The sequence below is a fragment of the Ctenocephalides felis genome, unplaced genomic scaffold (assembly GCF_003426905.1).
Source record: "Ctenocephalides felis isolate EL2017-DRISC unplaced genomic scaffold, ASM342690v1 CF-g0.4_SCAFFOLD_03572, whole genome shotgun sequence".
NCBI classification, from domain to species: domain Eukaryota; kingdom Metazoa; phylum Arthropoda; class Insecta; order Siphonaptera; family Pulicidae; genus Ctenocephalides; species Ctenocephalides felis.
The window spans coordinates 24,582,308-24,599,112 of NW_020539726.1; the positions used below are offsets into that span (position 1 = coordinate 24,582,308).

The 16,805-nt window shown below is 29.2% G+C and overlaps 1 protein-coding gene and 1 pseudogene across 1 annotated transcript in view; both read right to left on the bottom strand.

Annotated features, from left to right (window-relative positions):
• Positions 1-603, bottom strand: part of LOC113388263 (mitochondrial thiamine pyrophosphate carrier 1-like) — a 6,767-nt gene extending 6,164 nt beyond the window's left edge. Inside the window, exon 1 of the mRNA XM_026625661.1 lies at positions 592-603. Within this exon, the coding sequence (XP_026481446.1) occupies positions 592-603 (12 nt within the window). The remainder of the gene's footprint in view (positions 1-591) is intronic.
• Positions 604-3,140: 2,537 nt separating this feature from the next.
• On the bottom strand, positions 3,141-16,568 carry LOC113388264 (annotated as a pseudogene).
• Between the last annotated feature and the right edge of the window lie 237 nt (positions 16,569-16,805).

Here is a 16,805-nt window from a genome sequence, read left to right on the forward strand (position 1 = left end):
GAACTGCTATTGTGTATATATAGAGATGTGAAAAAATGATTAGTTTTTGAGAAACGCGGTTTGGTAATTTAAAAATATTCAAATACATAAAACTTTTACTAAACTTTTCATAACCTTTTTAATATTTTTATATCAATATTAATTATCTGGTAAAGATTTACTGATTTTAATTAACTATGCGATACTGATTATAAAAATCAATAATTGTTATGTTAAACTGCACTATTTTATATTTTTTTTATTTATTTCTTAGAAATATGAGCTTAAATCATCTTATGGACTCATTCTAATCGGATACGATGCATATATGTTACCTTATAAGCATTTGTGCATTTTAGGCCTATAAAATATGAATTGTGAAATTCACAGTATATATTTATAATAATCTATTTGAAAATGCACAAAACTATTATTATTTATTAATCATAAAATAAGTGAAAATCTGGCGCAAAATACTGGCTCACCTTACCAGAAAACTTGACAGAAATCCTGTTACAAGAAAAACTGGCGTCGTACCGGGCTTTACATTATAAAAAAAAAAATAAAACAGTACTTTTTTTGGCACAGTTGAATAAGATGGACTGAATTTACTGTTTCGATCATTTTGTCGAATAATGTGATAAATAATGTAATAAATAAAAAAAATAATATCACAATTTATGTTCGATAGACCTTGAGGTTCATCAATAGCAGTTATTAAGATGCTCTAGTATTTAATGGGGTCTTATTTTTTGACTCAAGAACATTGATGTATAGCTTATAAAACTACATAAAATATGCTTTGGAGCTTTAAATATTCAATTGCTATATGTGCTTTATTATATTGTTTCAGAGTTTTCTACGATTGTTTCATAAACATGAAATGCATGAACGAGTCGGCCAGTGCGGCATGTGCAGGAGCTTGTGCAGGTTCACTGTCCAAAACAGTCCTCTATCCCTTGGAACTGATTAGGAGAATGCTTCAAGTTCAGGGTTCGTCACTCGTGGCAAGGTAGGATTTTGAATTTATTGTATAAGTCATATGAACAGAATTTATTTAGTAATAATGAAAATCCTATGTTTTAAATTGCATATTTATATTCCAAATATGATTTTTGCCATGTGAAATATTTCAATACTTGAAGCATAATCATTCCAAATTTGATGCATTTTGAACTATTTTTTCGTCAAATTGATAATACACCATAAAAAGTTTACAATATGGAATATGATTATTCTGCATATGTTGGAAATGATAAACTTTCTTCAAACTGTTTTAAAGAACTGAAACGAATTTTCACTTTAGTCAATTTGATTTGCTATAGTTTTTTTTCCTTCAGCATTTAGCCTTCAAATAGAAGATAACACAGCGTTGTTATGGCAACGCTATGTTATACTTGTTTCTTGGTACTAAAGACTGTAAAAATGCTATCTATTTTTTGTTACAATCTAGAAAACGCACAAACGTCAAAAAATACAATGTTATAACTGCATCTTCGTGATGCTCATTATATTATTTATTTATTTATTTTTAAATATATAGCCCACAGATTTTTTCTAAGAGGACTCAAAAATACAATTATTTATTATGGATAACAATTAATATGCATAAATATAATATATAGTAAAATTAATAATGCACTTAATAACACCTTACTACATAATATAGAATGTATAAATGTTATTTAATTACAAAGAATAAGATGAAATAATAAGAGATATTTGAAAAGAAATAAAAAGGTTAACTTGAGCAAATGCAGATTTTTGATGTGGTTTTGTGCGTAAAACGTTTGATCGCACAACAAATAGATAGCTTTTTACAATTTTTAGTAACAAGAAACAAGAACAACAGAACGTTGCTATAACAACGCAATGTTATCGTCTAGTTTACAAAATTGACCCCAAAGTTCGTAACATTTACGTAACTATATATATATGTATATCGTAAATGTATATATTTTTATTAAATTTCAATAAATAAGGTATCGAAATTTTAATCGAACTCATATTTTGCTTGCTACTTAAGCATTATTGATTAATTATCTAGTTAATACCATTTTGTAAATTAATTTATATTCCTATCCTTTTCCTCATCCTGTTTTCCTTCCTCAGTGTTCCCACTGGATCCTTCTACGTCTGTGCAGGATTTTGGCACTGTTTGAAGATAATATTTCGAAAAGAAGGCGTATCCGGCTATTACAAAGGATTTATGTTATCCGCTATTAAATCCATGATAGGAACAACTTTAAATTTTTTTACTTATGAATTTATTCTAGCAATATATTCACCTGTGCGCAAATCTATCGATGGCGACGTGTGATACTTTTGTTTGAAAATGTTTTCTTGTGTTTGTGTATAATTATTATTGTTTTTGTTTTTTTTTTATTATAGTATGTTTTTATATTGCTAAGGAATAGGGATTTCATAAAAAGTCTAAATAAACAGAAAATATTTATATTTATTACGTTTTAAAATAAATATTATAATTAGCTCTATATCCCAAACAATGCAATCAAAACTAGTAACAACTCAATAAACATGCAGAAATTTTGACTTGAAATTTGAAATTATATATAAGAGGTGAGTGTGACCACATATTTGAAATTATTTCTATGAGTGATCCAACATTCAATTTCAATATTTATTTATAAACTGTATGTATTACTTAAGTCACTATTTTAATAATAATTTTAATTTATATATTTGGTTTTGAAATATATTATTATATAATATATTATCTATACTTAAATATATATAATGTCCTACGCTCTAACACGAAGAGATTTTTTTATCCTGTTCTTCATAATATCCTTATATAATATCTTTATACATAAATTTATATAATATTATATTATAAAGATTGCATGTAGCTTTTACATAAATGGTTTTCAATTACAATCTTCGAAGGTGTTAAATTTCATTAAGAGATTTTTTTCTAAAATGTTTGCTCATTTTAGTTTGAATTTAATGATCATAAGCTTTAGTTTTACATTTTCTGAATTGGAAATACATACAGCAATTCGTATAATAATGGACGAATTTTCTGGTTAATTTACCTTTAATAATTAGCTTATAATTTATCCTTGAGGCAGAGATATATTGTTCAGAAAACACTATATATAAACAATCGTAATGAATTTTACTACTTGCTCATACACTTTCTAACCGTAAGATATAGTGTACCCCATGCTGGACATCAATGTTTCTTTAATTGCCGGTTGTAAAGCTCTTTGCATGTAGGATGTAAGCAATCCTCGAATTCCTTTTGAGAATATATCTTCCATTTCACGAGTTACTTCATTGCCTCCTCCATCGTCACCAAAATCTTCACCAAGTTCTAATTCACCATCATCAGTTGTATCTCCGTAGAAATCTGATTCGAATACATCGAATATTCTGGATTGTCGAGTTTCAGGCTCATTGTCGTATACAGTAAATCGGTCGTCTCCTAACCCAGATCTAATAAAATATAAAATCAAATGATAATATATTACATTATGAGTAATAATGTTGACTTCTTGAATCAGTTCCGTTTCTTAAACTTTCATTTCATTTTTATTTTAACTTCCGGAAGGAGAAGTTTATGTTTTCATCAAAAAATCCGATTCGCTAATTTTATGTATTCTCGACGTTTCAAGCCATTCTGAATCGAATGAGATCAAAGGAAAAAGTTTATGTGTGTGTGTATGTGCGTGTGTGTGAACAGATTTTTTGCTGTAAATCGACGTTTTCTCAAAACCAGCTGGACCGATTTCAAAAATTTAAAAGCCATTCGATGTATCGCGATGAGGTCTAGCGTTTATCAATTTTGCACGACGATCAGCCAAGCCGTTTTTTGTAAATAACAGAAAAGTGAAAAATTTTTCGTCCACGTTTTAGCCCGCAGTTCTAAATCGATTTTGAAAATTCAAAAACCGTTCGAAAGATATTGGTCGGGAATCGTGCTGATGAGTTTTTAGTAGAGATCGGCCGGGCCGTTTTCTTGTAATAAAGTGTTAAATTTTTTTTTTTCGACGATTTTTATTATTATTTTTTTGACTGTAGATACCATAGTCTTCTAGATCATACTAAAATATTACGGCCCTACGACAACTCGTTTAGCTTTAAAAATTCGCAAAAGTTTGCAAAAATTAGTATCGTTTTTTGGCATTTGTCAATATTAGACCTTTCATCGATGATTACTCAAAAACGCTTGAACCGATTTCAGAAATTTAAAAATCATTTGATGTGTCTCAATGAGGACTATCGCTTGTCAGTTTTGTGCGACGATCGGCCGAGCCGTTTCTTTGTTTGGAAGAAAGTGTTAAACTTTTCGTCCACATTTAAGCTCATACGCTCGATTTTCAAAAATCATAAAATCTCATCATAAGCTCGATTTTCAAAAATCAAAAACTGTTCGAAAGGTATTACTTGCAAATGATACTGATTAGTTTTTGGTAAAACTCTACCGAGCCGTTTTCTTGTAATTAACTGTTGATAAAAAATTTAAACCAATTTTTATGGATATTTTTTTGGCGATATATACCATGGTCTTATAGAACTTACTGAATTATTAGGGCCTTACAACAAATAGTTCAATTTTAATAATTCATCAAAGTTTGAGAAAATGAGTAGTTTTTTTTGACGTTTGTTAAAATTAAAATTAGACGATTCACTTGGTATAACGATAGAGTATTTAATAAACGTAATAAATCAAAGTCCTATGGAAACTGGTTCAATTGAAAAATTATTGATTTTTGAAAATTTGCTTTTAGAAAATACAATAAAAATTATTGATTAAGTCGATTATTTACACATATCGGGAAGTTCATGTAACTTGCCTCAAGGCAAAATACCAATACCAACTAGTTTATTATAAACTTTAATAGTATATAAATATAACAAAGTGGAATATTAATTGTTTATTCAAGAATAGCTTCACGTCACTTCTTTTGAATAAACTTATTTACATTACTTTACAAATTCACATTAAAAATAAAAGCAACTTCAATTTGAACAAAAGCAAGATATATTTACCTTCCGTGACTCTTATGCTGCCTGTCATAATATTCATCTTGATAATCATTTCTATCGTTATAATAACGTGAATCATATCTGTACTTTCCATTTCTGTCTCTTCTTCCATCAAAATCACGATCCAAGAATGGATCATAGTTGGCACCATGAAATAGATACTTTGAATTTCTTCTGTGCTGGTGATAATCTCTTACCTCACAACCGTGGGCAAAAACACTTAGAAAACCTAGCAAATTTTAAATTGTTAGTTAAATTATAATTTAATTCAATTGGTCTGGCACTTTTCTGTTCGCATATCAAAAATCTTAATCAAAACATAAGTAAAATTTTTTATGAGATTATAAAATTCCAGATGGCGGAGGAGAATAATTAGAAATTGATTTATCTTTTTTGAAACAAATTAACATTCAAAAGCCAGTTTTGGTTAAAAATATAATTGTAAATTTAAATTTATTCAGTGTTAATTATTAGCAGCACTTCCGATTTTTTTATATTAACATTGTTTACTTTTACTAAAATTTCGGAAATACTGAGATTTACCTTCATAACAATAACCTTTAGTTAGTTCTCACATTATCATTTCTTGGAGACCTATTTATAAATGATCAATCGAAAATAAAATCGTGGGGAACTAGTAGCTCTCTATTTTTTTACTTTGATTTCACATAAGTAGAATAGATTAGTTTTTTTATGAATTTTAAAATTATATAATACTACCTGGTTCTGTGAATTGAGAATCCGTACGAACGCTGACGCTTCCTTCAGATCGCGACAATGGACGAGTTGTGAAACGAATTCCCGCTCTGTTAAACATATTTTTCTTATTATGTTCTGCATTTGTTTAAAATAAATGTTTTCATACATAGTTTGCTTAAATATTTAGGAAGTTAATACAATGGCAGTTAAAATTACGTGAGCAATTATCTGAGTTGAAGTTATATAACTCAATTTTTTGTTATATAACGCTGCACAATGTCTGAAATATGTGCATACTTATATATTGCTGTATTCAAGAACAATAAAAATTTCGATTTTTTTTGTTGAACGGTAATCAGATATAGTTGTTTTATAAGCACTTGTGAACGATGCATATTTTAAAATTTTATTTTTAGGAACACTATTATATTGCTATTAAATAATTGTTCTTATTGACTGATTTTTATATTTATACTGAACGCTATTAGAATGCAATTTAATGACAGAGATTAGATCCTTACTAACAGATATAACATTTTCTTTACGTCTGAATTACGTCCGGTTTTCGAAGGCAATTCAACGAATACCATTTAAAATTATGATATTGTGGCAATGCTTTAAAAAATCATTTTCATTTGAAAACATATTTGGGTTTATATATTTTAATCGATTATCACTTCTGCTTGATATCAGGCTGTCCGAAATTAGGGCATCAATCCGAAACTCCTGGTTACTAATTAGTGATTACCTCACAATCAGTCTATGAAATTAACAATATTAACAAAAATGATATAAAATAACTATAAATGTGATTAGCAGAAAAACAATCATGGATTCAATAGTTTGAATAACCTCAGCTCCATATTACGGAAATGTAATTGTATAATATTGATATTTGCTTTTCATATCTATTATGATTTTATATATTTTTGTATTTTCCGAAACGTTAACATTTTATATATTTTCAAGAATTATTAACTTCTCGAAGGCCAAGTTTGTTGTCGCAAGGAAATCCGATTTGCTAATTTTATGTTTTCTTGGCGTTTCAAGAAATTCTGAATTAAATGACACCTGGTAAAAGTTCTTTTGTATGTGAGCTGATTCTTGATCTTTTTTCGACCATTCTATGTAACTCGATGACGTCTAGCTCATATTATAAGTCTTCGAATTTCGTGGTGAGCTTGAGCGGTTCTAATCAGAATTTATGCCGAACATCTCAAAACGTTTTAGTCCAGTCATTTAAGTTTAAATTAGGTAAGAATTTCGGAATTCGTGATTCTCAGCTGTAAGTCTGGGTATTTTGCACCCTAAAAGTTGTCTTAAAGCCTACATATGGTAGAGTGTACGCAATATATGTAGGTTTTGTGACAACTTTTAGGGTCCAAAATACAAGTATTTACAGACTTACAGCTGGGCATCTCGAATTCCGAGGTGAACTTACTATAATGACTGGACTATTTCGTGTTTTGTAAGCTACTGATTACAGCTGACGTCCACAAAAAGTACATTTTTGGAACACGAAATAGAGAAGTGAAATGTGTTTAACAAGTCAATTACATATATTATAAGTATGTCCCAAAGACATCAATTGGAAATCGTATTCTTTATTTTTTAGTAAAATCGAAAATATTATTTTTTAAAATAAGCAATTCAATATTTTATCTGAATAGCCGAATCTGAATTCTTATTGATTAATTTGATTATGTACTCGTATGGAAAAGTTTATCCAACTTGCCTAAAGGCAAAATGCTACTTTACTAGTTTTGTTACTGTTTTTTATTGTTCATCAATCTAAATTGCATAACTTTATAGTAAGGAGACCATACGTCCCGGAATGGTCGGGACAGTCCCGGATTTGCGCCTTGTGTCCCGGGTTTTTCTTAAAGCAATATTTGTCCCGGATTTTGATTTTTTGTCCCGGATGTCCCGGTTTTTCGAAAATTAATAGTTAAATTAACAAAAATTAAGAAAGCAATCTAACAGATGCTAATTTTTTCAAATTAATTATGAAGAAAATTGAATAGAACATATAGATCGAAAAATATAAGATATAATATCATAGATGAAAAAGTATTGCATGTAATAGTCGAGCTTACTAAAACTTCTTACTAAAAGTCCACCATTTTGATAAAAAAAAATATTTGAAAAAGCATTTTTTTATTGTATCCTTGAATAGCATTTGTTATGTAAATGACTAACACACCCCTCATCCCCCACGACGTTCTGGATTAGCATGACTGAAAAATGCCGTCCCGGATTTGACTTTAAAAAATATGGTCACTTTATTTATAGAGACTTAGAGACAGTGATCACTGTCAAAATGAATAAAACTAATTTGTCATATTCTTTTATATTTTTTGCCATTGTTGTCACAAAAAATTTAGACCCAAATCTTTTGTGATCTAGAAATTACATTATTACTGACTTCTCAATAGTTGGTGCAAACTATTTTCCATGAATACATTTAAAAGTAAATTACCTTAAAATTACGTAAAGAATCTATTACTTTATACTGTACCTTCGCAATCGCAATACCATGTTGCATGTCGCGCCGCGCGGCCTGAGCGACACGCTTCCACTTATCGTGAGATCGGGGAAGAGCAGCTTCGTGTCCAGGCTGGAGTTGTCTGCGTTGAAGGCGCATCGATCGACCCGAACCCAAGACGGCTTACTCGGCATCCGCACGCGCAGCTCGCTTATCACGACGTCTGAATCGAGGGACCGCATTGGCTTCTCGATCGTAAGGCGGTTCAAATCATTTTCTATCTGATGGTGAATGATTTATTGTTACAATATGTTTTCTTGTGGTTTGAATAATTAAAACTAATAATTTAGCAATAAGTAAATTATCTAATTTGTGCGGGACGAATCAGATAATTATTCGATCATTTTGGGTTTATTTCGTCCATTAATCACGTGGGGCTTAAAGGGGAAGGGGCGGTTTGACAAAAAATCACGAAATATCGCGTGGGAAAGGGGGGAGTCTTGTAAGATATCTCGCGTATTTATTAATTTCCCGTAGGGTAAGTTATTGTAATCGTCCAAAAATCTAAATTGAAAATTTTTACATTTCTTCACGTTTTGAAGGTTTCTGAATATTTTGGCATTTCTGAACATTTTGTCACACTCGATGCCTATTAATATAGAGGTGCGCTGATTAGTTTTTGGCAAAAACACAGCTAAGAGTGCAGAAAATAAAAATCGAGTTTTTGAGACAATGGAGCATCCGATTTGAATAATCCAAAAAACATTCAATTTGTAATGACGGGGAGAAGTGGTGATTAGTTTTCGGCAAAGGCATGTACAGCCGTTTCAGACATACCGAGCTAAATGTGCAAAAAATTACAGGTTTTGAGAGAACTAAGCATCCGATTTGAATAATTTAAAAAGCCCTCTACTTGTGTTGACGTAACGATTGCTTTTGGATTTTTTTAATTACCAAAATAATTTTTTTTGAATATAGAAAATAATTCGAATTTTAATTTCAGCTGCAGTTTTAATTCTAGCTGCAGTTGTAAAGCTCACTCATATACTTCAAATAAATAATTTTAAATATGCTATTTAGTTTATATAATTCTTATAAATATTAGACAGTGTCCTTCATTTTAAATTTTGTTTATTTACTTTTTTGTAAAGATTTTTAAGTAAAGTATTTATAATGATCTATTTGAAAACATTTAATATTTCTCGAATATTTCATTACAGTACGGGAAGTTCCAGCAATTTGCCTTGAAGCACGATACCATACACACTACTAGTTTTTTTACCTGAATTTGAAAAAAAATCCAATGTTTTTCCAAAAAACTTAATAAAATAGGTTTTTTTTTGGTACTAAAACCACTTGTAACGTTTGGTCGGGCAGGGGGGTCATTTTAAATATCACCAAGTATCACCAAGTGGGGGGTCCAAAAATCCTTAAAAAACGATCATAGCTAAAGCTCCTTAGATTTAGCTATAATCAAGCATTAGCATAAGCATTAGCTAAATTAAATAGAGTTTTGTCTTCATCCTTAGATCGCCAAATTAGCTTGAAAATTTGTCGATATTTTTTGGTATTTTTGTATTTATAACCTATTTCCATATGCACAGTAACCATATAAAACATCAACTAAATAATTTTACTGAAATGAATCAAAATTTGAAACGAATTTGTTACTGTTTTTTTAATTTTTTCAAAAAATTAATTTCTATTTACTGTACTCTTAGCTCCGTTTCTCCTGAAAGGGTGGACCGTTTTTGGCCAAAACCTAACCAGCACATCTACCCCTCAATTGGAATCAAAAGCTTCTCGATTCATTGAAATCGTTTGATCTGTTCTTTTCGAAAATATAATATTTTTTACATTTTTCTCCATATCTTCGAAGCCGCTGAATCTGCCTTTGTTCAGGCAAATGTTCAGAAACCTCTGAAACATTTTTGATTTTTGGATGATTACTATAACTTACTCTGTGGGAAGTTGATACTCTGCTTTAACGAATGATATTAATTATAAATGATATTATTATTCTAAAATAAGTAAATTACTGTCATTTTATGATTGCTGTGCATATGGATGTTTATATGGATTATATTAAGGAGCAAGTACAGAATTGATTATAATCATGCAATTTCATAATTGGTATTTTTATAATTCTTTGCTGTCTAGATGCCTATTTCACGTGATAATTTACAAAATTATACGTGGGTGGGTGAAAGGTCGGTGGATTTGAAAGCTTTGCTTACAATTTGCACTCACTTCAAAAGAATCATAAAAAGAACAACACAATTATAATAATTTCTGTACTTGCATCTTAATATAATGAATACTAGTATGTATATTAATGACCATTAGTCTACATGGGGACCATTAACATCAGTGTGCTCTAGAAATTTCGCACTAAAGACAAAAGTGAACAAAACAATTACTGAATCGAAACCAAGACATCATTCGGGTCGCAGACTGGTTTTTCTTTACAATTTATTTCTTTACGATTTGTTGTAAAATACTGTATCGAATGATATCCAAATAACGGGTCATGGTTTTGATTATTTTTCTAAGTTTATAACATAATAACTATTATTTATTACATTAAATGCGGTACTTTTTTGCAACCGGTTTTTTCTGTATATCAAAATGAATTAAATAATTCACAAGAATTATATCTTCTGATTTGTTATATGGGTTGTGGTTTCGAACCCTGCTCTGGGCAACCTGACATCGTGCAGTAGCGATGTCCATTTTTACTTGAAAATGTAGATCAAAAATATGTTTCTATTTGAAAATAGCCTATTTCGGACACTACAGTGTGAAATAGCAATGGAAAATCTCTCACACTATTCTTCCCTGGATCGAGTTGGAGTTCAACTCGTCTCACGGACCTGCCCTAGGGCAGTACTACCCATATATATATAATAATAATAAGTAGTACTTTTAATTATATATAATTATTTAATATTATGTACATATTTTCAATCGCTTGGACATCTCTGTCCATTAATGTGTGACTTTTTCTTGTCGCAGATACTTTATCATCGTCATCCTTCGGTGCCAATTTTCTCCACAGCTAATTTCATGCTTTTTGAATTCATTTCGAGGTCAATGTTGGAATATATAACGTAAAATGTTTTTTTCGCGCTATGATTCGGCGCTTTTTTAACGTTGCATTATGCTACCTTCAATAAATCAGGAAGTTGATGAATGCATTTTATAACCGTTGCATAAAAACTATTCCGTTGCCGTAATAAGAAGACCTTGCATTTCTTGCATATTGATTTTATAAGGAAATTGTTTTGCATTTTATGTATACACAAATACTTATACATAACAAAACAAATAATGGTGAATAAATAAATATATAAAATATAGTGAAATATAGTTCGTCAATGATCTTTTTTTTTAAATTTGTAAGTAGATACTGATTGAAATATCTAACAAACATCTTAGCTTTTAAAAATATAGGAAAAACGCTTTATATGTAAATTAAATTATAAATGTCTCACCTTGCTCTGAGATCTGGCTGCTTGTCTTTTCCTCATTAAATCTAACGCAGCTTCTAATCTAGCACTGCACCGACTATCATATCTACCCGCGAATGCTAAATGGAAATATTAAAAGAAAAATTAATATATTTATTACACATTTAGTTCATATTTTTTAACTGTTTCAAGTACATAATATTAATTGTTAATATTATTGGTTATAATATTTTTATTAACCTAATAACCAGTAGTGTGAGTTATAGTAATCGCAAAAATTGATGTGCTGATTAGTTTTTGGCAAAGGCAGGATCAGTCGTTTTGAAGAAAGGGGGCAAAAAGTGCCAAAAATGGCAATTCAGTTTCAGAGAGAACTAATTGTTTGATTTAGAATTTAGATGATTCGAAAAAAACTCAATTGTATTGACCAGTAATAAAATTATTGCAAAGACTGGCCTAAAGAGTTGAAAAAAATTCCATTTGGTGGTGAAAAATAATTATTAGACATCAATTTGACATTGAGCAATTATACTGTGAAATGCAAAACAATTATGTAATAAATCTTAATTTTGTGACCAATTTATATAATTATTTAGGTTCCGTACCAATATTTATAACGTTTAATGTTCACTTATTTAGTTCAATATTTCTCGACATTTATAGATCAACCGACTTGAAAGGTTCAAAATTTTCAAAATGTATGAAAACTTTCAGAAAAAAAATTACGTTACAAGATGTTAGCAATTTGTTTTAAGGCTCGAGGCCATGTACTGATCTATACACACTCATTAAAAGTATGTTTATTATTTACAAAAGATTTGAAAGATTTTAACTATTCTCTAATAGTGCGTATTACGTGAAAATAAAATGAACGCATCTTATTTGTTTTCAGATTAATTAACTCACGGTTTGTAGAAGTATTTTCTAATATAGAATTTTTAATCATATCACTGTTATTGTTTTCTGTGCCGGTATCCCACGATATAATCTAAATTTTCTTTCTCTGCACATTTGAAGCTTTATCGTCAATGTGTAAAAATATTTTGCAAAGTGAACGCAAATTATATGACTGTTTGGTATTGTCCAAAATTATGCACGCAAAAAAGATATATACTAAAAACACTATTTATAAGAAAAACAGAACAATTGAATTGAGAAGAATGTTAGTAATCGATATAAATAAGAAGTAGTGAAAGGATATATATGAAATTTTTACATTTTAATGAATCTGTTTCATGTAAACCAGTCATTTAGTTCGTAATTTTGCTTAATGATTTCAGACTGATTTTGCAGTTTCTATTATTTTATGTATAGAACTTGCAATAAAGATTTATTTTTGGGAAACCTCAACATGTGCAATTTTCATTGGTACTCTAATAATAAATTAGTAATTTCACGCTTTGAATTGCGAAAGTCTGTTTTACGGATTGTGTGCCACGCGAAAGTGTAAATGTAAAATATTTTCCCTGCTGCTTTAATTAACGTTAAAAGTGAAGATTTTTCTTCATTTAAAACAGTTTATATTATTTTATTATATCATCTAAGCATTTTTTATTATTAATATTTTAACAATAAAATAAATGATAAGTTAAGAATCGTAACAAATTGTGCCTTGTGTAATTAGTTTTTTTGCAGGTAAATTTAGTGAGATCTGCTAATATACACGTGTTTTTTATTTTTCGACTGATTCTAACGAGATGAGACAAGGTTTAAAAATAAATAAAAGCAGTTTTTTCAAAATTTTCTTAGTTTTTACTCCTTTGCACATAGTATCTCTGTTACCATTTTAGTTTATTAATTATAATTTGATCGTTAATTGAAATCAGACTTGAAGAGCTCATATTTTAGTACAACCAAGCATTAGGACTAATAATATCAAACAAACAAAACGAGCAATATTTTTATTTTTTACTCCTTTGTACGATAATGAAAAATATACAATTTCTAATTGGTACTGCATTCAATTTCTGTTACCAGTTTAGTTTATTAATTATAATTTGAACGTTAATCGAAATCAAATTTCAATGGCTCAAGACAAGTAATGCAAAATAAAAATATATCAGCTTTGTTTTCAATTATCAGTTACTATTTTTTGTATTTAGAATGATTTCAGTAGAATCAGCAGGACTATAAAATAGAAATAATTTCAAAATAATTTCTAATTGGTATTACATTGCATTTTTTATAATTTATAAGTTTATTAATTATAATACGATCGTTAAACAAAATCAAATTTCAAGAGCTCATATTTTGGTACGACACGACTTAAGCGAAATAATACCAAATAAAATTAATCAGCATTATTTTCAATTAATAGTTATCAATTATATTTCTGAATATTGAATGATAACTGCGAAATCAGGAAAATAAAATAGATTTAAATAGTAAAATGAAATGAAATATTATTCCAGCTTAATCAAAAAATGTTCAGTTCTGGGATACGATTGATAGTCTGGAATAGATTCTCAACTTTTTCAATTAACATTTGAAATTAAATAATTGCATTTTCGTCTAATCTTGCTCAGTTTTCACTTCAATTCACGTTAATGCAACTAATACGATTTCTAAATGTATTTCTTTTACTATTTTAGTCAATTCAAAATTTAAATTCAAATTTCAAGTGCTCATCTTTTGGTACAACTAGACTTTAGATCAGCGTTTCTCAAACTTATCTCTTCCAATGCCCTCTTTGAAGATAAACATTTTTGTAGCGCTCCCTACCAAATTTTTTATACTTTTCAAAATCGAAATTCTCTCGATCAAAGTTTTAATAGTATAGTTATAGTGTGTTATATTAGTTGATGTAATCTTACTTTTCAAATTATAAAATTTTAACAGTGAGAGCAAATAAAACGCCACTTAAAACAGTGTATATACATGTAAAAAAACTTAGTTAGGGACTTCTCATCGCCCCCCCTGGATATTACAGTCGCCCACTTTGGAAAGGACTGATTTAGAATAATAACAGCGAATAAATTTAATCAGCATTATTTTTAATTAATAGAATTCAAATATGTTTTTTTGAATATGTATTTTGATTGATTATAATGGAATCAGGACTGTAGAAAATATTTAATTAGAAAACTTGAATAGGAAATTATTACAGCTTAATAAAAATTGCTTTATTCTGGGATAGAACATAAAACTGTCAACTAAATTTAAAAAAATCTTTTTTTTTATTTATTTAATTTTATGGATGATTACATTAAGTAAAAAATGCTGACAAGTTATTTACAATTAGTTGATTACAAATTAGTAGATACCCAGCGGCGTATCTACTACAGCTAATATAGTAAAATAAACTAAAAACAGGAGGGGGAAATGTAGTAAAATGAAAGCATTATATAGTTAATTAAACTTTATCAGGTCTCCAGATATTTTTCTTTTCTAAATCTTAGAAAAAAATCTGGTGATTTATTATCATTTTTAACTTCCCGTAGGGTAAGTTATTGTAATGGGCCGAAAATCGAAATTGAAAATTTTTACATTTCTCGACGTTTTGAAGGTTTCTGAACATTTTGGCATACCTCAGAAAAAATGGATGTGTGTGTGTATGCATGTGTGGATACAATTTTTCGTCCACGTTTTCGGGCGCACGGATCAACCGATTTGAAAGCATTCGATTTCTATTGATAGGGAGATGTGCTGATTAGTTTTTGGCAAAGGCAGGTCCAGCCGTTACGGAGATACGGAGCAAAGAGTTCAGAAAATAGAAATCGAGTTTTTGAGTGAACGGAGCATCCGATTTGAATGATCTAAAAAACATTCAATTAGTAATGATTGGGAGAAGTGATTATTAGTTTTTGGCAATTGCAGGCTCAGCCATTTCGAAGATACAGAGCTAAATGTGCAAAAAATGGCAGATTTGAGAGAACTAAGCGTTTAATTTAAATTATTCAAAGAACTTTCAGCTTGTTTTAACAAAATAATTGATTTTGAAAAAAACATTTGTATCATTTTTTTTTTGTTTTTTTTTGTATATCGAAAATAATTCAGATTTTATTCTTAATTCTGACTAAAGTTCTAATATACTTTAAACAAATAATTTTAACTTTGCAATTCAGTTTATATAATTGTTATAAATATTAGACAACGTTACAATATTTATAATAATCTATTTGAAAACATTCAGTATTCCTCGAACATTTTGTTACAGTACCGGAAGTTATTAATTTTAATTTATAATTCTATATTTAATATTATTTCTTTAATACAATCTTTCAGTTTTTAATATACTTTAATAAATTAGTACTAAAAAAAATTGGATCCTGACCAGTACAAAAATAACATAAGTTAAATAGCCAGTAATACTTTTTTGACTTTTATACAATCAATACATTAAAATAATCATCATAAGTATATAATATAAACTTACCCATTAAAAACAGATTAATGATAACAAATATATTCAATAACAACCGATTCGTCTTCATGTCGTGACCTAAAGACTTCCGACGCGTCAAAAGGAACCCGATAGCTTTGTACGTGCTTCATTCAAGTCTCCCTCGAGACGAGAAAATCCCTTAACAGGGCATGTCCCGGAGTAACTCTATGGCAAACCAATAAATCGAGGTAATAGATGCACATAAATTTTACTAGTGAATAAATTTACTTCGCAATCTAATGAACGGAATTGTCTAAAAGCACCACTTCACAATAAATAGAGTGTCAGATCTACACAAGCAAAATTAAAAGTTTTTTTTTCACGTTGCGATCTCAACGCTTTGTTTGGAAGACTGATTGAACGAGCGACGTTCTCTCCGAAGCCACTTGTTGTTTCCATTGTTTGCAGAAAAAGAGAAAATGAGATAGGTTCAGTTCAACTAACTGAATAATTACTACATAGTTCTCTATTTTTTTTTCTTTCTATTCAGTACTAGCCCTATATTTCTTACGTTTTCAAATGCTGCAGCGTATAACATGTTCACTATCATAGCGAATCGTGATAAAGTAGGTGTGAAATTTGTGCCAAAGTATTTTTTACGGAAATTTTTTAAGGTTTTCTTTAATTAAAACCAGTTTTGGCGTTACACTTTTATTTCGGCTTTCATTTCAAATTAATCCATTCTTATGCATTTTTGAAAGAAAGGAAAATTTATGACAAATTTGCACATTAGAAGATAAATAAACATTAATTACATACACAATTAATATATTTG